This window comes from Caenorhabditis elegans, chromosome IV (genome assembly GCF_000002985.6).
Source record: "Caenorhabditis elegans chromosome IV".
NCBI lineage: Eukaryota > Metazoa > Nematoda > Chromadorea > Rhabditida > Rhabditidae > Caenorhabditis > Caenorhabditis elegans.
The window spans coordinates 15,002,441-15,025,521 of NC_003282.8; the positions used below are offsets into that span (position 1 = coordinate 15,002,441).

Genomic DNA, 23,081 nt, shown 5'->3' on the forward strand with positions numbered 1-23,081 from the left:
AACTAAAAAACAAAACAAAAATGACACTTTTTTTAATTACACTGGCGAAAAAGTAAGACAACACATTTTTGTCGACTTGCGAAAAAATTACTGTTTCATCATTATTATTTATTAAAGCGGATTTTATGGAAAATATTTATTTTTCTTTTTCTCTTTGATAGTCTGTTCATTTAATTTTTTGTCAATATTCTTAGCACTCATATTCGTGGTCAATCAATAGTTTACCCTCGGATGTTTTTTTTTTTCATTTTTAGGTAATGTTTCAATTATTCGATTTACTCTGGAAACCAAAAATTTTTGACGATATATTTGAGTGGAATAACAATTATAAGAGTCACATTTGCTACGTAAAATGAGAAACTGAAATTAGAACTTTCTAAAAGTTTAACTGATTTAACCTTTCTTTTTTTAGTATTTGCGAATGGGAGTAAGTTGGCATTTTTCTATTTTTATGTGAAAAGTTTGTGAAACAGTAAATATTTTTGTAAAAAAGTTACAGTTTCATTATTAGTAATTTATTGGAAAAATTTTGGAAAAAATATGTTGTTAAAATTTTTACTGTTTTCAAATTATCATTTAATAACGAGAAGTATGTCATACGTTTATTAATAAGAGTTTAAACTGTTTTTTTTTTCAGTAAGCCTGAAATTTTTTTGAAAAAAACTTTTGGTTTTTGAATATTAAAAAATGTTTGATTTATTTGAGTTTTGACTTATCAAGTTTTTGTCAATTTTCAGGCAAAAAAGTGCAAAAATGAAGATTCCTTCAAAAAAAAAATTGACTGTTTCTCAAATGTTAGATAATGATCAACTGGAAAAAGAGTCATTATGTTTTTGCATACGTGTACAGTCCCTTTTCTGTTAATTTTTGGGTACTTATGGGTTTCGTTCCCCCCAAAATGGAGGAGATGTTATGCCATCTTCTGCCTGTAAGTAGCATTGGCAATGTGCCAAGTTTATAGCAACATAGTACGTTTACAATTTCGCCATTATCTCTAATTTTTATGACGTTTTGTTCGGAAGGAACTTGGATGTGAGTTTAAGTAGCGGTACTTGATTGGGAGTTGGTGAGTTACACTAAATTAAACACAATAAATGCTCAAACAATTCCAAAAAAAATCAGGAATATTTTGGAATTTTGAAGAAAATTTGTAGCTTTCAGAATTTTGTTTGAAAGTGTGGAAATTTATTTTTTGAACTGTGATTCAGCTACAATTTATTGGTAAGAATTTAATTTGAAAGGTGGAAAATGAAATTTTAGAAAATTAAAACATTTTGGGGTGAACGAAACCCATAAGTACCAATTTTTGAAACATTTCAGGGGCTCTCAGGTTACCAGAGCCTTTCTGATTTGTAGAAAATTGATCAAATCAAGAAAAAATTAACTTTCTACACAAAGTTTATAAAAAAGCTACTAATTAAACAATATACTGAGGAAAAAATCCATAATTTGCAGTCGGAAATCAGAGAGAAAAATCTCAAAAAAAAATTTACCGTTTTAAAAAGGTGTTAAAATTATAAGTTTAAAAATATCTTTTAGTTAGCCCGGTTTTCTACTTCGTTTGAATATTTTTCAGGCTTTAAAACAGAACTGTAGAAAAGCATTCTCTTTAAATTTGTTTAGAAAAAAATTATTTAAAAAAAAATCAACTGTTTCGAAAAAATTAAAAAGTCGTTAGTAAAAAATAATGTCAATCCTCCCTTCAGTTCCAAAATTTTCATAAATTTGCACGTGAATTTTGATACATCACATTTGGAAAAAAACTCAACAAATCCGTTTTCACTAAAATAGAAAAATCTGGAAAAAAAATTAAAAATTAAAAAAATGTTTATCGATTCATGACAGTTTTTCTCATAAAATATGCATCCCCACAAAAAAATTAAAATTGCAGATCTTAGTTCACTATTCCGTGAAGAGTTGAAAAAGATGGTACCAAATCTGCTGGGACCCCATATTCTGAAACCAAAAATAGTGAATGGAAAAACAGTAACATGCCGGAAAATGATACAATATTTCAAAGAATACGCAGCCTCATTCGACGGAGAAACTCTTCCACAACCACAAAGTATTCTCAATGCAAATGCAAAATTAATATGTATTGAATTTTTATCCCACAGAGTACTATGTACTATTGAAATTATTATTTATGAAGTGCTGGTGAAACAGTGAATTTATGAGAAGTTTTAAAAAATCTGTTTCATTACGCATCATTATCGCGAAACATTGCTAAATCAAAAAATGAAAATAATGAACAGTAAAGTTGACAATATTAATTTTTTAAGAATAACTATTTGGTTCCTGACAGTGCCCACGACGTAGAATAAAAATAAAAAAAAACTTCAATTAATATAAAAATTAGTTGCGAAATATATGCAACATATATTTTTCTCATTTTCGGACAGATTTTTTTTCAATTGCTCAAAAAATCAAAATTTAAATATTTTTATTTTCAAACCGTTTCGGACAAAATTATCAATTCATGGCTTTTTTTAAAAATTAATTGAAACTGTTTTTTGGAGTTAGAAGAAAATTTTAAAAATTTAATTTTCAAAGAAATTTAAGTTTTTTCTACTTTTTCATATTGTTCACTTAAATTTCAAAGTATCTGAATTTTATGTTTGATGATTCAATAAAGTTTGATGAATTTTATGTACAATGTTTCTTCGTACTATGAATATTTAACAAATATTTGTATGCTTGAGAGCTAATTCTCAAGTATAACCTAGGGAAAAAAATAAAATCCAAAATTTTGAGTTTTCAAAATTTTGATACTTTTCGCATTTTTGATATAAATATTTGAAAATATAAATCTGAACTGCTTGATTATTAAATTGGATACACAGCAAACATTTAACAACAATTCAACATATAAACAATGTATGACCGTTTTTGCACTTTCTACGATAGTTTGCAAGTTTGTATTTTACTGGAATAAAAACTTTTTAAAAAAATTTTATTTGGCAATTTTTAAAGTTACCGAAATGTCGATTTTTACGAAAAAAAGGTTTTTTGGGCAATTAAAAATTTTCTGTTTCACATTGTTAATAAGTAAAGGACAATTTGTCTCTATTCAATTATCACGATTCTTTCCAAATACATAAACATTACTATTATTATTAATGAGTCATAGTGATTAGTTATAAACTCTAGCGAGATTGGTCAGAAGCATGAAAAAGGTGGCTCCGCGTCAAGGGTGTCATTTTTTTAATTTTTGATTTTACTTTTCAAAAAACCGTCGAGAAATCGAAAAATGACACCTCTACTCCGAGTACTGATATTTTGGGTGGTATAAAGTTTCTGAAATGAATGCCACATGAAAGATTATGAAGGGTAACATAAATTTTCACAAATTCTGAAACGCTGCGAAAAAAAGTTATGCATTTTGGCTCGGATCCTATTTGGGTCCATTATATTTCTTAAAAAATCTTTAGTTTCAGGTAAGGCGCATTTTGGATTTTTTACCAGGCTACAGTAACTTAATACACTAGATTTGACGACATTTTGCATTAAAACTCAGCAGAAAAAATAAACCTAAAATACTGAATATGGATCGAATTTTCTGCAACAACTGTAGCACAAAACAAAAGGAATGTTAGAATAATCATATCAATCCAATCCGGAAAAATAAAATAATTCAGATCATCAAATAGATATCCGAGATGATGGGCACAACATGACGAAAATCTAGATTTCTCGGCGTCTCTGCAACTTCTGTGGTGTATCCGTCAGTTCATTTTCTGCATCGAGAACAATTGTCGAATTGGAAAAGAGTGTGCATCTCGGGCAAGCACATGTTCCAGCTATACATTCATGTCTTTTTTAAATTAAATTTTAGATTAACACCTGGTTTTCACGCTTTTGGGATTCCGGTATTCTTTTGATCTTTGGATTAATCTTTTAGATTCACAAGTTTGATCTATCGAAAAATGTAATGAATTTCCGGGATCTCCAAAAAGCACAAAAGTGTGTCCTTTTTTCCGATTCACAACCCCAATATTATAATTTTACATTACGAAAATCACATATTCTGTGACTAAGAGTCCATTCTATATTCCTTATATTCTCGAAATCACGCTTTTTTGAAACATGATCGTCTGGTTTCCCATCTGTGGTTTGTGCCACGTTGCTTAGAACCAATTGTGCCATGACAACTGGAGCAGTATAAAAGAATAATGGCAAAAGTGGAAAATTCAGAAGCTCCATATTTTGACAAACGTCTTTATCTTCTACATCCAAACCAACAATGAGTAAGTTTTTCTTTGTTTTTTTCTGAATTTCCTTAGAATGTTTCCGTGCTTATGTACATTGAAAATTTTGACATTTCAGCCAAAGTTCCAAAAAATCCACGATGAGATGAAGGCATTGAAAGCCGCCGGAAAGCAAGACGAGTTTGCTAAGAAGTTTGTTACCAAAGATGCCATCTTCATGGGTCCACTCCACGAGCCAGCCAATGTGACTGAAGCTGCCAAGTTTGCAAAAAGCGAGATGATGGCTGCCGTCTCAAAGGGAGAGTTTAATATCACTATTGACGAGATCACTCCAATCGGGGACGTCGTCATCGAGCGTTGCACCATCCACGCCAAGGTTGCAAGCGGGGACAAGACTGGATGGTCCCTCTGTGTCTGGGTCAAGGATGGAGGAGCATGGAAGATCCGTAACTCGTGCACCACGTTCAAGGTTGTCCCATCGGCATAAATTATCAAATTTTATTTGATTTGCTTTATGTCTACAGTTGTGAAATAAACCCATGTTAATTCAAAAGTCCACTTGATTTTTTTATTATTTTGTCTTGAAAATTCAGGAGATTTTGCACCGATTTTAAAAATTTAGCTATAAAAATTTTTGATAAGTTATTAGTTCAGTATCAAGCATATATTATCCTCTTTGAACAAGTTTACTGGGAGTTTCGCGAGGATCTTCCTAGAGTCTAGAAATAATTTTTGTAAAGCTGAAAGTTCAAAAACCACTATATATATAATGTTTTCAAGAGCCTAGTTTTTTTTTGTTTTTCATGGCACTTCCTTTGGGAAACATCTTCTTCTGGTTCAGAAGTTCAAGTCACATAAACTACAAATGATACACTCTCCCTTGTGTACTCAAAAGTTCAACTTCAAGCCCTATATTCTCATGGTCACATTTTTCGAAAACTTGATCAGTCGGCTTCTTCACTATGATTTCTGCTCGTTGCTAAGCTTCAATTAAAACCATGGCAACGAGAAGAGTATAGAAGAACGGCTGAATGTATTGAAAACTTCAGTAGCTGCAAACAGAAGACCTTTGTCTTCACATCTACTGCTCTCCCAACTAGCCATGTGTAAGTTAAAGAATTAGTTTTGAAACTTTATCAAATGTTTCTCTTTCAGCTAAGGCCGAGTTCCAAAAGTTCCACGATGAGATGAAGGCATTGAAGAACGCCGGAAAGCACGATGAGTTCGCCAAGAAGTTCGCCGCCAAGGATGTTCATCGGACCACTCCACGATCCATGCACCGCTGATGAGGCCGCCAAGTTGGCTCAAAGTGACAAGATGGCTGCTCTCATCAAGGCCGATTTTGACGTCAAGATTGACGAAGTCACTCAAATCGGAGATGTCGTCGTCGAGCGCTGCTCCATCAGCGCCAAGTTGCCAACTGGCGACAAGAACGGATGGTCACTCACCGTTTGCGGTCAAGAAAGGAGGAGCATGGAAGATCCGTAACTCGTGCATCACCTTCAAGGCTCCAATCCCACAATAAATTATGTATTCATTGATTTTATTTATTTCTACAGTTATGAAATAAAAACCGTGTTAATCTGAAATTTGTTGTGCTAATTGTAGTGGCTTCAGAATGATAACCAGTTTTCAGAAAAAAGAACAAAAGTTGGATATAATTTAGGCTGCTTTAACTCAAAGTTCTTTCAGGCCTTAACGTAATTTTTTTTTTGGAAAAATTTTACAATTTTCAGGCCAAAGGCGTCAGTTTTTAGGTTCGGCTAGCGGAAGAAACTCTGAAAATCCTGAAATTTGCAGGTTCATTCGGTCCTATAAGTCGTGCTTAAACTAAATAATTTCAGAGCTTTCTGGTTGCGAATAAATAAATTTATATTCCAATTTTTGAATACAATTGTCACCGCCGCACAAAAGATATGCAAATTGATATTATCAACAAGTAAATAAATCCAACGAAAAACTAAAAAAAATTAAATTATGATCAATTCTTTCCAGAAGCTCCTCCGTCTTTCAGCATGACAGTTCGGTTGAAGACCAACGTTGAAGACGTCGAATCACGATCGACACAGAAGAATCCGATGCGTTCGAATTGGAATCTGGAGATTTGAATTATGATTTTATTTTTATTTTTTTAAAAATAATTTCCGGCTCTTACCTATCATAAACCTTTGATTTTGCAATAGACTGATCAATTAGAGCATTGTAGACAACTGTCAATGAATCTGGATTGATATCCGACAGGAATCCACCTGGAACTAGTTGAGCATCCTCTGGATTCTTACTCTTGAATAGTCTATCATAGAGCCGAACTTCACACGAGACAGGCTTTGCAACCCAATGAATAAATGCTTTCGGCTTATCCTTCTCCGACAACTTCTCAGCCTTCACCACAACTTCTGTGACGTGACCCTCGGCATCTTTGACTTCTTTCACGAATCGGAGCACCAATCCAATGTGTTTCAGGCCGACGGCTTGTTTCGGCGTCAGCCTTCTGAAGGATTTGTCCGAATCATCCGGCTTATAGTCGGACTTTTCAATGAAAATCTCCCGATCGACGGATACCGAGTGCTTTCGTGGATCAGTCGGATCAGATGGGAAGTCTGGAACGTCGACGGATGATGGGAGATTGAGTTCGGAAAAGTTTTCGATTGTCAGCTTCAATCCCTCGAGCACGGCCATTGTTCTGGAAAAGTTATTCAATAAATTGAGAGGAGATTGAGTTCTAGTTTTTTTAAAGGTGAACTACGCTCTGTTTGAAAATTGCTTTAAAACACGCTTATGTGGTCACAATGACCGAATATCATGATAAAAAAGATCAAAAAAATTTTCCAGGATTTATATGATTTTTTGAAAATTGAAAAAATCTCAGTTTTCCCCTAATTCCTATTTGAATTTCCGCCAATTGAACTCGTTCGTTGGAGCGCTCTAGCATTATTTTCAAAAATTTTTTTCATTTATTCTCATTATTTCAATGATTTTCTTCATTTTTTGGGGGGTTTAAATCGGAAAATGAAATAAATATACAAGAAAAATGCGAATACTTTATGAAAATTGCATTTTTCTTGTATAATTCTTTTATTTTCCAATTAAAACCCCCAAAAAAGAAGAAAATCAGTGAAATAATGAGAATAAATGAAAAAATTAATGAAAATAATGCGCTCCAACGAACGAGTTCAATTTGCGGAAATTCAAATAGGAATTAGGCAAAAACTGAGAATTTTTCAATTTTCAAAAAATCATATAAAATCAGGGAAATTTTTTTGAATTGTTTTATTATGATATTCGGTCATTGTGGCCCCATAGGCGTGTTTTAAAGCAAAAATTTTATATTTCAGTTTTTCAAATTCGCGCCAAGAGACGTCTCATTGGAGCGCGCTTTCTTCGTGTCGATTTACGCGGTTGATTTCTGTTTTCCAACTAGTTCCTTGCTTTTTGTCGGTTTTGGTTTGAAAAATACGTCTTTTAAACAATAAAATATATTCAAAACTTTTAAAACCGCCAAAAATGAAAGGAACTTCGTTGAAAAACTTTTTTAAAAAATCGCGTAAATCGACACGAAGAAAGCGCGCTCCAATGAGACGGCTCTGGCGCGCATTTAAACGCGATTTTAGGTTGAAATATAATATCAGGGATTTCCTTAAAATTTTTTTGCAGAGATAATCGGATTCTGGACAAAACATTTCTAGAAAAAGCGGAATTTCACACTTTTCGTAGTAAATATCTACCTTGGCGCGTGAATATTCAAATAATCCCTAACAGTTGCGTCAAGAACGTGTGGATCAATAACCATCTGTGACATTGTCAATCCGAGCTTCGCAACGAATCGATTAATCGCCTCAGATGGGATACCACGCCGTCGGAGTGCTGTCAGTGTGAACAACCGTGGATCATCCCAATCGTTGACGGTTTTTGTGGTGATAAGTTTGAGAATCTTTCGCTTCGAGACCACAGTATAGTTGACATTTAGTCTACCGTACTCCCATTGAACAGGACAATAGATATCTAGAGCATTACAGAGCCAGTAATATGAGCTTCTTCTCGACTGGAACTCTTTGGTGCACAGAGAATGAGTGATATTTTCAATTGAATCACAAAGGCAATGGGTATAATCGTAGGTCGGGTAGATGCACCATTGATTTCCAGTTCGATGATGTGGAACATATTTGATACGGTAGGCGACTGGATCGACTTTTCCTTCTTCCAGTGTCAACTTGAGCCGGAGTGTGGCTTCTCCTTCGTCGAATTTTCCATTTTTCATGTCTTCGAAGAGTTGGATGTTCTCTTCGATTGGTCGCTCACGCCACGGGCTCAGTTGAACTTCGAAACCGCGCATTTCTTCGACTTTTTGATGGCATACGAAAGCGAGTCCTTTCTGGAAAATAATTTTATCGATATATCATAAATTTACAAGGTTGGCTTCTTAAAGGCGCTCGGAGTTATTCAGATGGGTCTCGGCGCGAAAAAAATATTTTTTGCGACTTTTCCCTGCATTTTTCAATGAAATAAATTGAGGTTTCTAGAAAACGTTTCTTTAATTTTCCTGTAAAAAAAATTTTAATTCAGTTTTCCAAGTACAAATAGTACGAGTACAGTTTTATTAAAAGAAAACATTAATTTTCACTTTGAAAACTGATTTAAATCAATTTTTAGAACAAAAAGCAACAAAATTCGCTGAAAACGGAGTCATTTCATTGAAAAGTTCGTGAATTTTGCAAAAAGCGGCACAGAAAAAGAGGCGGGGCGTAATTTCGCAACCGTGCGGCACGGTTTTTCCTTCATTTTTTAAAAAGTTTTTTTTTAAATAAATGTTCGATTTTACTATTTAAATATCTTTTTTCGAATGAAAATTTTCTCCAATTTAGGGGATATTTCAAATTAAATTGGTTGTAAAACTCAACAAAAAAAAAGTCACTAAAACAAGTAAATTCAACATTTTTTTAATAGAAAAATGGAAAGAAAATGAAAAATAATCGCTTTAAAACAAGAAAAATTGAAAAAAAATTATGCGCGCCGATACCCATCTGAATAAATCCAAGAAAAAAATTATCCGGCTTATCTAAATACCTGAATAAGCTTAACAGCCCAAAGATAAAGCTGCTGAAAATTATCCGAAGAGTGAGTAACTCTAGCCGGATCATATCCAAGCCAATGAACAATATCCTCAATTGCAGAGAAGAACTTTTCCTCTTCCTTTTCCGGATTTGTATCGTCAAATCTCAAATTACACACACCACCCATAGCTTTAGCATATCCAAAATTGATGTTAATCGCCTTCGCGTGTCCAATATGAAGAACACCATTTGGTTCAGGCGGGAATCGGGTCACCACCTTCCCTCCGACAGCCGCCACGTGAGCCTTGAGAAGCTCTGCGGTTTTTGGAGTGGTCACGTAGCCGTCTTGCTTGAAGTTTTCTCCGACTTTGTGGAAATGCGCACGGGTGCGGAGCAGCTCGTCCATGGTTTCGGCGCCATCAGCGAATTCTTCGGGGCTAGCTTCCTTTTGATTTTTGGTTCCTGGAGCGGTGGCGGCAGCGGCAGCGTCTTTGGAAGGCTGGAAATATTAAAATTTTATAAATTCACTTATGAATTGGCTTTTAATGCAAAAAATTGTTGAAAATGTGCTTAAAATCGGTCAAAATCGAAGAAAAAATTGGAATTTTCCAACAGAATGCAGTGGGCGGAGCCGATTCGCAACCGCCGCACACTTATTTCGCAAGCCTCGCACGCTTTTTCTCTTGAAAAGAAAACGCGCGAGGCTTGCGAAGTAAGCGTGCGGCGGTTGCGAATTCCTCCAAATTTCCGGCAAAAGTCCTGAAAAATGTAGATTAAATTCAATAATTTTTTTCAGAACAGTACGGAATTTCAGGCCTTACTTTCGGGCCTTCCGGCTTCTTCTCCTTCTTCTTCGGAGCCAAATCCTCCGCAGTCTTCGGTCCGAGCAGCTCCAAGAATCTCAAATCCACCTCCTTCTTCGTAATCGCACCATCAGCCCATGGAAGCAGAGCTCGTAGCTCGCCGAGCAACTTTCCGGCCGGGAACGAGTACCGCTCGGCGACGATTTTCTCGCGGTGTTGGCCAATCACCTTGGTAACGGCCGCTTCGATGTCGTCGATTGTGACAACAACGCCGACTCCGCATGATTTCTCGAAATCAGGCACTTGGATACCTTTAACGGTGTGCGAGAGAAGATACTCGATCGCTGCGGAGAGCTGAAATTTTTTTGAAATTTGGAAATTTAGCTGTTTTTTTTTTAATTTGAAATTTAATTTTAATTACAAACCTGTGGCTCTGTCTTAATCCCGTCATTCATAATATACTTGACAACTAGTGGAGTGTGAGCAGCGACTTGTGGCTTCAACTTTGTCGCCAACTGGTACAAAAGTGTTCCTTTTTGCTTGGAAATCTCGCCAGACTCGCTCGCAAGCTTCACAATTGAACCGATCGTTTCGGTGAGCTTCACATTTTTCAGCGTTTCAGCTACTTTTGAATCAGAGAGGCCCAAAGAGAGAAGCTCCTCCTTTGTTGCCATTTTTACCCTGGAAAATTTGTGAATTTTTTTGAATAATTTGAAGTTAGAAAGTGGAGAAGCGGAAGAAAATTCTAGAAAATAAATGTTTTTAAAGAAAGTCCAGTTTTCCGTTTTCTGAGTTTCGCGGAAAGTTGCAATCTATAGAAAAACTGAAAAAAAAGCAAATCGCTTCCTGAAACAGCCTAAAAAACCTTGAAAATACAAAATTTAGGGAGAATTTAGAAGATTTTTCGTCGAATCTCGGGAAAATCTTGAATAATTGAGTGAGAAAACAGTTTTTACAATAAGGAATTATGATAAAGTTGCAAACATCTGGAGAAATTCCAAATTTCTTGATTTTAGCCGAATAACCCTAAATTTTTCAGTTTTTTCCGAGTTTTTCGCGGGATTTGAGTTTAAATACAATATTTCTATATTTTTAATCAAATTTTTAGCCTCAAATCTGGAAAAAATAATTTTAAAAAAGCCAAAAAACCACTGGAAAACTTTTAAAATAGGCTTTTCCTTGCTAATTGCAGCTGAAAACTGCAAAAGTGTGCATTTTCGCGTGCCGGTGTTTACACACAAAACATCACAAAATGGTGTGCCACATCGGATCCACGTTCATTTTTTTCAGCGTTGTTCTTCGTGTTTTTGCATTAAAAAGTTCTGAAAATCTGGATTTTTTATTGATTTTTACTTCGAATTGTGATCTTTAATCTAATTTCTATGGATTTTATACCGAAAATGTCGAAATTACATATGAAAATTGCTAGAAACCGGCTGCAATTCTCATTTTCTGATTTTTATCTGATTTTCTTTCCAGTTTCCCCTTGATTTTTATTGCGCTCTGGCATTTTAAAAATCAATTTTCGCACATTTTCAGAGATGGCCGACGAGAACCACGTCCGTCTAAGCGAGGTTCAACTGATTCAGTCGGAATTCGGACATTCTCTCGAGGAATGCTACAAGCTTGCCGTTCAATATTATAAAAAAGGTATTTTTTGATTTAAAAATTCTTTTTAAAAAATGAGTTTTTTTCCAGAACACGTCGGGAAACAGGAGCCTGTTGGATATGAAGATCGCATTAAATTGCTCTCGTTGAGCAAACAAGTGAAAATTCCAGTTTTAAAATCAAAAATTAAATAAAAATTAAATTCCAGGTCCAACATGGAGAGATTTCCGATGAATTTGACAACGCTGGATGGCTAGATATCACTGGAAACGATGTGAAGTGGGTGATTTTCAATCAAAATTCTAACAAAAAAAAAGAAAACACTCTATTCCTTTTCCAATTTCCCCCCACACCCTCATTTCTCGAAAATGATGAACAAAATTGGAGAAAAAAAAGAAGAAGGACACACGAAGACGCAATCTCCAAAAAATTTCATTTTGTTTTTCATTTCCTATTCTATTCCAGGATAGAAATCTCGGAGAATTGGCAACTTTTCTTCTGATTTAATTAATTTTTAGCGGTTTTTCTTCAGAAATTTGATCAAAAATTGAATCGATCCGTGAATTTTGCACAGAAAAAGAGGCGGGGCGTAATTTTGCAACCCTGTGGCACCGTTTTTTAATGTCGATTTTACTAGTTTTATTCTTTTTTTATCGAATTAAAAGGTTATCCAATTAAATTCTAGTAATTAATTTAATCTGAATATCCTTATAATCTTATGAGAATTAAATTTTATAACATTTTAATTCGAAAAAAAGATAATATGACAAGTAAAATCGGCATTTTATTGAAAAAAATCAACAAAAAGTGGAAAACGAGCTCCAAAAAAGAGAGAAAACGCTGGTTTTCTGGCGAAATTCACAATTCTTCCACGCAAAACTATGTAGCTGAAAATTTCAGAAAGTTGGAAAAAAAATCCAATTTTATAATTTTTTTACAGTTTTTTTTTACAAATTCAGTTTTCTAGGCTTCTCTTCTGGCGCCCTCAAGCCATTCTCAAACTTTAAATGAATTTTCCAAAATTTTAGGCTAAAATCCTCCAATTTTAGTGCCTTCTCCTCTGAAATTAAGCAGCAAATCTGAAAAAGCTGTCAAAATAACCTATTTTATGGCAATTTTGCACCTCAAATAGAGCCGTTTTCAGCGATTTTTCGAACTTTGTTGCTCGTCAGTACAAATTCGTGTTCCTCCTCCTGCTCCACCACTCGCCGTCTTGTTTCGTCTAATCCATTTGGGACGTTTATACGTGTTTTGTGTGTCCCGGCGGCTTCTTCCTTCACTTTTGCTACTAGAAATTATTTCTCTTTGAAACCTCTGTCCGAAATATATTTTTTTTTGCTGGACGCCTTCTTTAGAACCTTTTCAAGTGTGGCCAATTATCGTAAAAGCAGGCGGTGTGCAAATTTGATTTTCGAGAGAGAAGGAATGTTCAATGTCTACCAGTTATTTTGGCTTTTTCCAAGGATTCGTTCAGTTCTTTGACGAATAACAGCCCCACGGGGTTCTGGCCTTCCTCATTGAATTTTTCGCGCTCCATTGACAATCGCTCGCCGGACTCCACACGGACAAATACATTTACATAGTTTTTCAACTAAAATCGAGCCGCGACGCGACACGCAACGCGCCGTAAATCTACCCCCGAGCCAAAATGACCTAGTTCGGCAAACTCTTCCATTTCAAGTTATGAGGGAAGCCAGAAAACCGTGGCAGCCCGAAAGGTCTTCTACTTTTGATGCTCTCGGAGCTCTGAGCCAAAAAGCCCCAAATATGGATACAAATCCATCATGAGCTCACCTCATAAGAGCCGGCTCTCCTAATACTCATCAGTCATTTTGTATTCTTTCCTAAAGAGATAGACATACATGTTTTCAAAAAAGAAAAGAAGTTTTTGTCGAGAATTCGTCACAAATTGATTTTCAGCCTCTTTTGTCGACGAAAATTTCAGCTACACCCACCAATTTGGCTCTCCTCCTCCTCCTGCTCAAGAGGAGCAACACTGAAATCTCTGGAGAATTGGGTGGCTTCTTCCTCTCCTTTCATTCCTTTTTGCCCTATTTCTCTCGTTTTTCCGTCTGTTAAAAAGTTGACGGCACATCCTTCTGTTTTGTTACTTTGTTGTTTTCGAGGCGGTTTCACAATTGTCTACGGTATTTCCTGATTACGGAACTTTTTTCTGCGTGCGGATTCTGAGTTTTTCACGGGGTTCTGGCCCAGATATGGCAGAGCCAAAATGGCCTAGCTCGGCAAACTCTTTCATTTAAATTTATGAGAGGAAGCCAGAAACCACGCGACGCCAGACTGTCCCATCACGATTTGATCTACAAAAAATGCGGAAAATTTTTTCCTCTAAAAATTGTGACGTCAGAACGATCTCAACCATGTGAAATCAGAAGAGATGTCTGCGTCTCAACTCCCGCATTTTTTGAAGATCAAATCGGAATAAGACTTTTCGGACTCCATGCGGTGCACCCGTAACGTGACTGAGATCGTGGCAAGACCCACTTATCATGTCAAATTTTCGGGAAAATGTCCTACCGTACTTACTTGAAGGAAGAACCTCTCATCAACATTCTACAACCAAAATGTAGTCCTCATTGCAAGAAGAAATACGTCATATTTCTCTGTCTATCTACATTCCAGTACTTGTGTCTGATAATCAGGAAGTGCTGATATCCATTCCGTGTTTTTCTCATGACACTTGCTTTTTTTTGAAGAGAAGTCACCTTCGCCCTCCAGCAAAATTTAAGGTTTTCCCACGAGGATATCCAGCGTTTCCTCGTGTTTCTTTAGTAGTAGTTCACTTTTTTTCTGGTTTTGTTTTCGTTGGATTGCTTTCCTTTGTGGAAAATCAAATTTTCTACCGAAATTTGTGTGGGGATTCTCTCGCTACTCTGGTCTGTTCTTCTGACTCACGTTTTCCGTTTCTTTCCATCCAAGAGACGTACAAAAGTAGTAAGAGTAAACACACAGACGAGGGGAAGAAGCTTCTTCCTCCCTTTTTTTCTATTCGCCAAAATTGAATTTGTGTGTAGCTCCGCCGTCCCGGGCGGACTTCGCCTTCTTCCTCAACCCAAAAATCTAACTTAACAAGAAGGGAAAAAGAAGTGACAAGGACGCGAGGAATGCTAATAAGATGATGGTGTTGGAAGGGATGTGGGGACGACGACTAGTTGGACAGACGACATCGGCTTCTTCTTCTTCTTCCGTTTTTTTTTGTCAGAAGATAACGTCTTCTTTGACAAGACGGCAGGGATGACAAGTTTTCAACCTTTTGTTCTTGTGCTGTTTGGAATCGCAACTAGGGCTGTGCGGCTGATGACTCGGCTGATGGAGCAAATCAACGTTTTTCAACGTAATAGCAATGATCAATTAGGGAATACTTGTATTTGCCATATCGGCTGAGTCTTGAGCTTCTAATTCTAGAAAAAAGTTTTTAAAAAAGTGCACACCCCTTCCAGAAAAACTCGTTTTTCCAATCAGCCGACAGCCGACAGCCGAGTTACTCGGCTGATTCAAAAAGCCGACTGTTTTGTCAAGGTGTGTGCACTTTTAAAAAAAACTTTTTTCTAGAATAAGAAGCTCATGACTCAGCCAATACTGCAAATACAAATATTCTTTAATTGATCAGTGCTAACACGTTGAAAAACTTGATTGTCTCCATCAGCCGAGTCATCAGCCGCACAGCTCTAATCGGAACCTACCTGACAACGGTAGAAGGTTTTGGCCACTGTCTCCTTCTTACCAGGTTCTCTGAGCCCGAGGTTAGATCTACGTAGACACGTGGTGTGAGCCTGTCTCATTGCGGTTTGATCTACAAAAAATGCGGGAATGTTTCCTCCAGGAAAGTGTGACGTCAGCACACTCTTAACCATGCGAAATCAGTTGAAAAGCCTGCGTCGAATTTTTCGAAGATTAAACCAAAATGGGACACTTTAACACCACGTGCGTAGATCTACGAAAATGGCGGGTATTTAGACGCAGACTTCTCAGCTGATTTTGCACGACTAAGAGCTTTCTGACGGCACATTTTTCTTGGCGAAAAATTCCCGCATTTTTTGTAGATCAAACCGTGATGGGACAGGCTGACACCACTTAGCTATTATGTTGCCGGGTTACTGTAGTTGACGAGAAAATGATCTACTCAACATCTTCAACTCTTCCGATATAATTGCAAGTCTATAAAAAAAAATAGATGACTATAAAAAGCGGCTATTTGTCCGAGATTTATGACTATATGTCTATCTACTCAACTGAAAGCCTTTTCTGAGTGGTCATAGATCAAAATTTGGACGAGTTGGTAATCAAATTGTGTGGTAAAACCCAACTACCCAAATGAACTTTCGGAATTCTTGTCTTTTTTTCAATTTTACAAATTAAGGGTCTCCTCCTCTTCCACCCAATTTTCAAGTGTTTTTGTAGCTTTTGAGCACTTCACTTGGCTTCTTCCTCCTCCTCAAATCCTGAAATCCTCTCTCTCTTTCTCGGCTAATCCTTTCTCTTTTTGAGCTGACTGAGAGGAAAATGAGTGAAAAATTTGCTGCTTTTCCTACCTTGAATAACACAAGAGTGTTCCTTTTCTTCCCCTTTTTTCTTCGATATCACCTATTGGCGGGGGTGTCTGATGTGCTCTTTTCTCCGGCTCTTTCCCTGTGTGCATGCACTTTTTTTTTGCGGAATAGAAGATGTAATTGATAGATTTGAGAAGGTGTTTGGTGTGTCACATGCCCCATGAGAGAGAGAGAGATGGAGTTTTCAGCACTTTTTGGTGATCTACTCCCTGCTTGGGCGCTTTTTGATTGGCTCCAATTGTTGGGCTCGGGGCGGTCTTGAAATTCTGCCCCAAAAAAGATTTCCAAAAAAACTGGAAATTCTTGCATTGGATTCGCTATTTTTCCGTTGAGAAATCTCATTTTTTGATTTGAAATCATCAGAAAGTACTGTAGGATTACTGTAGTTTTCTTGTTCACTCGCTTTCAATGCAGTGCACAGAGCAGTTTTACTACGTGGCCGTGCGAAATAGAAAAACTCGGCCACCCAAAAATCGCCAAGCTTCTTACAGTGAAAAATCAACGATTGGGCGAATTTTTGATTTTTCTAGGCCATGTTCCAAAAACCGCTCTTATGGAATTCAAGTAATATTGCAAAATGTAATTAAACACATTTATGACGTCACAACTGTACACGGTGGTGTCAGAGTGTCTCATTTCGGTTTGATCTACGTAGATCTACAAAAAATGCGGGAGAAGAGAGACGCAGAGTTCTCAACTGATTTAGCATAGTTAAGAGCGTGCTGACGTGAGTTTTTTGGGCAAAAATGTCCCGCACTTTTTGTAGATCAAACTGTAATGGGACAGCTTGGCATCACGTGCCGTGTGAAATCAATGATTGGCCGGCCGAGTTTTATGATTTTTCTAGGCCACGTACCAAAAACCGCTTTCTTAGATCTGTTGATCTAGTTTTTCCGCGATGTTTGCTCGAAATTTTCCTGCTAAAAGAGCCAAATTGCGAATCTGAGTGACCTGGCCGAGTTTTCTCTCTCCCCAACGGCCACGTATTACATACTTGGGCTCTTTCATGACGTCATTATCTCCAGTCCCGCATGATGATAAATTGAATGTTGTTCTGTGTTACATCTCGAGATTATATGACGAATGCTTGCTCTTTTTCTATCCCAATCGAAAAACAACTGAAACCTAATAGCCAAGCTTGAAGTAAAGAAGCTCAAGCGGTTATTTCTTCGTTTTTTTTCCATTCCGTTACGTATTTAATCTTAATTTTTTTTTTCTTATTTTCAGCAAAGCTTGGCGTGAGCTGGGCTCGTTGTCCCGCGACGAAGCGATGGCCTCGTTCGTCTTCCTCGTCGATCGTGTGTGTCCGCCGTTCAAGGGATTCATTGCCGATAAGAAGGCTATGTGAGTTTTGATTTTTTTTTCAGTTTTAATTTTGAATTTTTTGACCCTAAAAACGTATACTTTGATCACTTATAAAGTATATAGTCGCATTGAATAAAAAGAAAATTGTTGGCAATAAACATTTGAGTAAAAGTGAATAACAAGTAGAATTAGAACTAGGAAAACAGAAGGGATATGATGTAAAATCATTCATTTTTTTATTTTCTGATGGCATTTTTCCGACAGCATATATAATTATTACTAGAATATGGTGAGCTACGGTGTAGATGTTACTGAAAATAACTGAAATAGTTTCGTAACTCTGAAATTCCTGACTTATTCTGTACCAAAAGTAACGTATTGATATACGAAAATATTCCCCGAAGAGCCTATTTGAAGCCTGAGAGGCATTTTTATTTTTTATTGTGAACGATAAAAGAAGCGCCTTTTCTGGTACTTTTTGAAATTTAAAACAAAAAACATTTTAAAATTGAATACCATTATAACTTTTAAAAACATTAAAAATAAATTGTTAGACCTCTTTTCAGAAATAGAAATCGAGAAATTTGCCCCAACATTTTTTACACAAAATTCAGTGAGAGCACGTGGTGTGTCAGGCTGTCCCAATACAGCTTGATCTACAAAAAGTGCGGGAATTTTTTCCCAGAAAATTTGTGACTTCATCACGCTCTTGAGTGAGCCTTAACCATGCGAAATCAGTTGTGATGTCTGCGCGTCTCACCTCCTCCCGCATTTTTCGAAGATCAAAGCGAAATGGGACAGAGCCCTGTGATTTCTAATGATCTAGTTCAAGCTTAGCCCTTTTTAGGCCTAATTTTCCGTGCATTGAAAGCCTTTCAATCCCTGGAAATTCCAAATATACCTTATTTTTTATTTTTTTTAATTCCGAAATTCCCTCGCATTCTGACTCATTTACCACGTCTCCCGCACGTCACTATGTGTGAGAAGCACCGAAATTTTTCTGGTGCCTAATTTTAATTTAAAATGAATATCCCTTCTCTCCTTCTTCTCCTTATATTGGAATGCTCTCTGCTCTTCCAGCTGAGACTGGGGGCTCACGGTGAGCTCATGCTCACTCACACACACACTCACTCACATGCACATTGACAAACAGCCATTCCTATATGCTCCTGGCTCCTCCTTCTCTTTCCTTCTTTTCAGCCGACTTGCTCTCTCTCTCTCTTCTTAGTAGTCCTCTCGTTCCCACTTCTTCGCTGTGTGTGGGTGTGCTCTTTTTGGAGCAATTTCCTAGTCGCCTGAGCACCAGGTTTATCTGATTTCCTTCTAGGTTAGGAGTTTTGGGTTTTAGAGGAAATTTCATAAAATTTGCATTTCTCGCAATAAAACTGAGCGATTTTGGAATTTATGTCCATTGAAAAATTGAGAGAAAAAAAATCAATTTTTAAAATAAAAATCATATAAAGTACATGGAAAATCTACTAAAAATAGCATTTTCTTCGTATAATTCGATTTTTAGCTAAGATTTTTGTTACTTATTTTAGTGTTTATAGATATATCCATATATCCATAAATATTAGAATAAATAACGAAAATCTTACGTAAAATCGAATTATACTCAGAAAGAGCCCTGTTTTAGTAGATTTTCCATGTAATTTATGGGATTTTTTATTTAAAAATTGATTTTTTTTGTCTCAATTTTTTGATGGACATCAATTTCAAAATCACTCATTTTTATTGCTAGAAATACAAATTTTATGAAATTTCCTATAGGATTTTTAAATTATGTTCAAATTTTTCCATGAATAATAATAATAAAAAATCCACCAATTCCAAAAATTGCAAAAAAATTCAGTTTTATCGTTGAAAATTCAATTTTTTATGCGATTTGATCCATTTTTTTTTCAATAAAAGCTAGATTTTTAATGGTTTTCAGCTTTAATACTAGGCTGTTTAAAAAATTCCAATTTAAGACACCATTTTTCAATTCCAAGCACATAGTTGAATAGGCTCTACATAACTAAACCTATTATTATTCCATAGCTTTCCATTCCGCTATTCATCAAGCTCTATATATATTTTCAGAAAAGACGCGGAACTGAAAGAATTCGCGCCACAGGTCACTGAACAAAGCGCCCAGCCACCGTCTCTTCAACAAGTTGATCAGAGACTTTTCGAGGATCAGCGGTACGATTTAAAATTTAAAATAAAAAAATTGAAAAACCTCCCAAATTTTGCAGGAAGCAAATCCAAGAAGCACTCAACGCACAGACCTTCCATCAATTCTCAGCCTACGCTCAGGAGCAATTCCCAGGACAACCGGAACAACAGACGACACTTATTCGACAGCTCCAAGAGCAACACTATCAACAATACATGTCTCAGGTCTATGCTCAACAATCGACTACGCCGAACGGTGCAGAAATGAATCCAGAGGAGTCGCATCAACATCAGATTCGTCGTGATGATGATTCGGATGTTTCGGATGATGAAGCTGGGGAGGATTTGCCTTGTGAGTTTCTACGAGGAATATTATGGGTGCATTAGGAGCAGAAATTTCCCGTAAATTAATTTTTTAAAGTAAATTTTAGGAAAAAATTGATGAAAATTCGCTCGCTGAAAACACCATTTTTTAGCCTGAAAATTCAAATTTTTATGTCAAAAATTAATTTTAAAAATGTCGAATTTGTTCGATCTGAAAATAATATTTAATGTTGTTGAAAATCTCAAAAAATACCCCAAAAATCGCCTGAAAATTGCCGTTTGCCGGGATTTTTTTCAACGGTAAACGGCAATTTTCAGGCGATTTTTGAGGTATTTTTCGAAGTTTTTCGAAGCTTTCAACGGTTATTTAATAATATTTTCAGCGAGCGAACAAATTCTATATTTTTGTATGAATTTTTGACAAAAAAAATTGATTTTCAGGCTGAAATAAGCGGTTAGCGAAAATTTTTTGAAATTTTTTTGAAAGTTCAAATTATAAAAATCTGCTCTCACACGTGGTGTCAGGCTGTCTCTTCTCAGTTTGATCTACAAAAAATGCGGGATTTTTTTCCCATAAAAATTGTGACGTCAGCACGATCTTAACTATGCGAAATCAGATGAGATGTCTGCGTCTCTACTCCCGCATTTTTTGTAGATCAAACCGTAAAAAGACTTTTCTGACTCCACGTACAACTAAATTAACAAAAATATTAAGGTGTGCTCATTTATTGTACCCATTTGAAAAATAAAATAAATAAATAATTTTTCAGTTCAACATAGAATCCTTTTTCTTTCCTTTACCCCCTTTTTTGAGTTCTATTTTAGCAAAAAACCACACTAATCACCTTGAAAACTCACTCACACTCACACATTTACACTCACACACACACACGTTTTTGTGTTTCATTTTCCAACTATTCCTCCTATTATTTTGTAGTGTCTTCAATTCACGCAAATATGGGCCTCTTCTGTCACTGTATGTTTCTCATCATTTTTCACCGCAAAACACACAATGTTGTAACCGTATTTTATGTGTTGTGAATTGAATTCTTTTTTTGCATGATTTTCCCCTTATTTTGTCGTGATTTTCATGCACAAATCTGTTTTTTTGCGGAAAAAATGGGTCCTGGCACGATCGGGACTTTATAGGCGCTACAGTAACCGAGAGTATGGTGGATTTTGGTTTTTTTTTGTTAGCTAAAAAAAACTATTATCCAGACGCAAAAAGTACGGTAACCGGTCTCGACACGCTTGTAAAATTCGAACGGGCGTGCGCCTTTAAAGAGTACTGTAATTCAAAACTTCAGTTGTTTTGCGAAATTTTCACAGTTTTTCGTTGAAAATTTATTTTTCTAGAATTAATTCTATGAAAAATGGATGAAAACCCCACAGAAACAAATATTTAAAACTACAGTACTCTCTTTAAAGGCGCACACCCTGCTGTATTTTAAAGATAAATTATCGTGTCGAGACCCGGTACCGTATTTTAGCGTTAAAGGTACATGGTTTAAAAAAAGTTCCAGGCGTGCCAGGACCCACGGCCGAGATTTTGCACGAAAAAAATTGCTTTTAAATATTTTTAAATATGTACTTTTTTTTGGATATTTACTGTGATTTTTATTGAAATTCACAAGTTTTTCTCAAAAATTCAATAATTTTTCCAGCCAACCCTGCAATTTCGCCCGCCTCACTCTGGAATCGGCAGGATATTAATGAGTTCAAGGCGAATATCAAGAAAGACGGACACGAGGGAATTATTAAAGTTGGACACGGCGAGACGGTGACGGTACGGGCAATTTTTGGAATTTTTACGAAAAAATGAACAGAAAAAAAAACGGAAAATTCGTTGCTTTTTGTGCATTTTGTGCCTTATTTTGGTTCAAAAACTATAAAAATTTTGAATTTTTCTAGGTCCGGGTCCCAACTCACGAAAATGGTTCATGTCTATTCTGGGAATTCGCGACGGATCACTACGATATTGGTTTCGGTGTCTACTTTGAATGGACCGTAGCCGACAGTAATCAAGTTTCGGTGCACGTTAGTGAATCCGATGATGAGGAGGATTATGATGAAGCACTTGAAGCGGAGCAGGCGGAAGCTGGAGGTGGTGGTGGAGGAGCCGCTGGACAGGGTGGACCAGGAGATGTGGAAGCTGGAGCCATGCAGACAAGGTAGCTGCTTGAAATGACGGAGCTTTTGACCGCAACACAGCTGCGTGCGGAGCGGCTCGAACAAAAAATTTTGATTTTATTTTTTGGTCCAGATTTCTAGAATGCAGAATGAAAAACAAACAAATGACAAAAAATCACGCATTCTGGGCTAAAAATAAAATAAAATTTTTTGTTTGAGCCGCTCCGCTATGCAGCTGCGTCGCGGTCGTGGCTGAGGCTGAGGCTGAAACTCTGTATTTTCAATACATATAGAACCTCTGAAAGCCGGCTTAGAAATTAAAAAAAAGGCTTATAAAGGCCTTATAAAGCCTTTGATAGCTTTAACCATTTTAGAATTCATTATTATTGGCCATTTTCAGACGTGTTGATCCGAACAAGCCGCGGCAGGATGAAATAATTCCGGTGTATCGTCGAGATTGTCACGAAGAAGTGTATGCGGGAAGTCATCGTTATCCGGGTCGCGGAATTTATCTGCTCAAATTCGACAATTCGTATTCTTTGTGGCGTTCGAAGACGCTCTACTATCGTGTCTACTACAGTAAATAAGTTCTTAAAAATAATTGCTGCAAAAGCCGCTAATTTATTTTTTCTTTCTAAATAATTGATTTATTGCATCCTCACCATCATTTCCAGATGAAAACATCTCGTTTGACTTTAAAAAATGTAGATTTCTCTTTTTTTTGTATTTTTCTTACCATATCGTCGGTTTTACATTCTTCTTTGGGAATCCGGACTTATACTCGATGTCTCTCTCCTTGAACGCCTCTTCTTTCCCCGTCTTTAATTCATTTTTTTTTTGTTTGATACAATAACGCAATATTCCAGAGAAATAACTATTTTATAATGTATTTCATGCGAAATAAATGATGAATAACTGGAGTTTTTA

General features: G+C 36.3%; 3 protein-coding genes, 14 non-coding genes and 2 pseudogenes across 28 annotated transcripts; 15 read left to right on the forward strand and 4 right to left on the reverse strand.

Moving 5' to 3' along the window:
* The first annotated feature begins 301 nt into the window (after window positions 1-301).
* Window positions 302-322, forward strand: 21ur-8413. The gene has a single exon (NR_061532.1).
* On the forward strand, window positions 303-323 carry 21ur-8183. Its single transcript, NR_061533.1, has one exon.
* Window positions 305-325, forward strand: 21ur-3551. Its single transcript, NR_061534.1, has one exon.
* Window positions 326-406: 81 nt separating this feature from the next.
* On the reverse strand, window positions 407-427 carry 21ur-4964. The gene has a single exon (NR_061535.1).
* Window positions 428-606: 179 nt separating this feature from the next.
* 21ur-8254 lies at window positions 607-627 on the forward strand. The gene has a single exon (NR_061536.1).
* A 199-nt stretch (window positions 628-826) lies between these two features.
* On the forward strand, window positions 827-847 carry 21ur-394. The gene has a single exon (NR_061537.1).
* A 692-nt stretch (window positions 848-1,539) lies between these two features.
* Window positions 1,540-1,560, forward strand: 21ur-6990. Its single transcript, NR_061538.1, has one exon.
* Window positions 1,561-1,694: 134 nt separating this feature from the next.
* 21ur-9657 lies at window positions 1,695-1,715 on the forward strand. Its single transcript, NR_061539.1, has one exon.
* A 169-nt stretch (window positions 1,716-1,884) lies between these two features.
* On the forward strand, window positions 1,885-2,929 carry Y41E3.21 (annotated as a pseudogene). The gene is made up of 2 exons: window positions 1,885-2,118; window positions 2,755-2,929. Coding segments are annotated over exons 1-2 (409 nt in total).
* Window positions 2,101-2,121, reverse strand: 21ur-7518. Its single transcript, NR_061540.1, has one exon.
* On the forward strand, window positions 2,619-2,639 carry 21ur-6408. The gene has a single exon (NR_061541.1).
* 21ur-9633 lies at window positions 2,817-2,837 on the forward strand. Its single transcript, NR_061542.1, has one exon.
* Window positions 2,930-3,074: 145 nt separating the features above from the next.
* On the forward strand, window positions 3,075-3,095 carry 21ur-6023. Its single transcript, NR_061543.1, has one exon.
* A 1,258-nt stretch (window positions 3,096-4,353) lies between these two features.
* Window positions 4,354-4,695, forward strand: Y41E3.6 (DUF4440 domain-containing protein; the record flags this gene model as incomplete). Its single annotated transcript, NM_001380544.1, has 1 exon — window positions 4,354-4,695. One exon carries the CDS (start codon window positions 4,354-4,356, stop codon window positions 4,693-4,695), a length of 342 nt encoding a protein of 113 aa, NP_001366928.1.
* A 667-nt stretch (window positions 4,696-5,362) lies between these two features.
* Window positions 5,363-5,733, forward strand: Y41E3.5 (annotated as a pseudogene). The gene has a single exon. A coding segment is annotated over exon 1 (371 nt).
* Window positions 5,734-6,053: 320 nt separating this feature from the next.
* qars-1 lies at window positions 6,054-10,743 on the reverse strand (the record flags this gene model as incomplete). 4 transcript variants are annotated; one of them, NM_001268914.6, is made up of 6 exons in its annotated part: window positions 6,054-6,304; window positions 6,364-6,891; window positions 7,934-8,580; window positions 9,273-9,758; window positions 10,081-10,416; window positions 10,488-10,743. In NM_001268914.6, the coding sequence occupies 6 exons, from the start codon at window positions 10,734-10,736 to the stop codon at window positions 6,190-6,192; spliced, it is 2,361 nt and encodes a 786-aa protein (NP_001255843.1). The 4 variants fall into 4 exon arrangements, with proteins under 4 accessions (NP_001255843.1, NP_001263821.1, NP_001255844.1 ...); NM_001268915.3 differs by lacking the exons at window positions 10,081-10,416; window positions 10,488-10,743 and having other exon boundaries at window positions 6,190-6,304; window positions 9,273-9,665; NM_001440220.1 differs by lacking the exons at window positions 9,273-9,758; window positions 10,081-10,416; window positions 10,488-10,743 and having other exon boundaries at window positions 6,190-6,304; window positions 7,934-8,541.
* Window positions 9,883-10,015, forward strand: Y41E3.458. The gene has a single exon (NR_061544.1). It is a non-coding gene; the product is annotated as an Unclassified non-coding RNA Y41E3.458 (non-coding RNA).
* mir-1833 lies at window positions 9,907-9,979 on the reverse strand. The gene has a single exon (NR_024303.2). It is a non-coding gene; the product is annotated as a pre-microRNA mir-1833 (primary transcript).
* An 851-nt stretch (window positions 10,744-11,594) lies between the features above and the next one.
* Window positions 11,595-23,074, forward strand: Y41E3.7 (the record flags this gene model as incomplete). Of its 7 annotated transcripts, NM_001307172.3 has the most annotated exons (10): window positions 11,595-11,712; window positions 11,761-11,828; window positions 11,879-11,949; window positions 17,466-17,582; window positions 19,626-19,727; window positions 19,781-20,052; window positions 20,962-21,000; window positions 21,689-21,810; window positions 21,936-22,195; window positions 22,555-23,074. In NM_001307172.3, the coding sequence occupies 10 exons, from the start codon at window positions 11,604-11,606 to the stop codon at window positions 22,739-22,741; spliced, it is 1,347 nt and encodes a 448-aa protein (NP_001294101.1). The 7 variants fall into 7 exon arrangements, with proteins under 7 accessions (NP_001294101.1, NP_001294234.1, NP_001370058.1 ...); NM_001383252.2 differs by lacking the exon at window positions 20,962-21,000 and having other exon boundaries at window positions 11,602-11,712; window positions 22,555-23,073; NM_001047561.6 differs by lacking the exons at window positions 17,466-17,582; window positions 20,962-21,000 and having other exon boundaries at window positions 11,604-11,712; window positions 22,555-22,741.
* Between the last annotated feature and the right edge of the window lie 7 nt (window positions 23,075-23,081).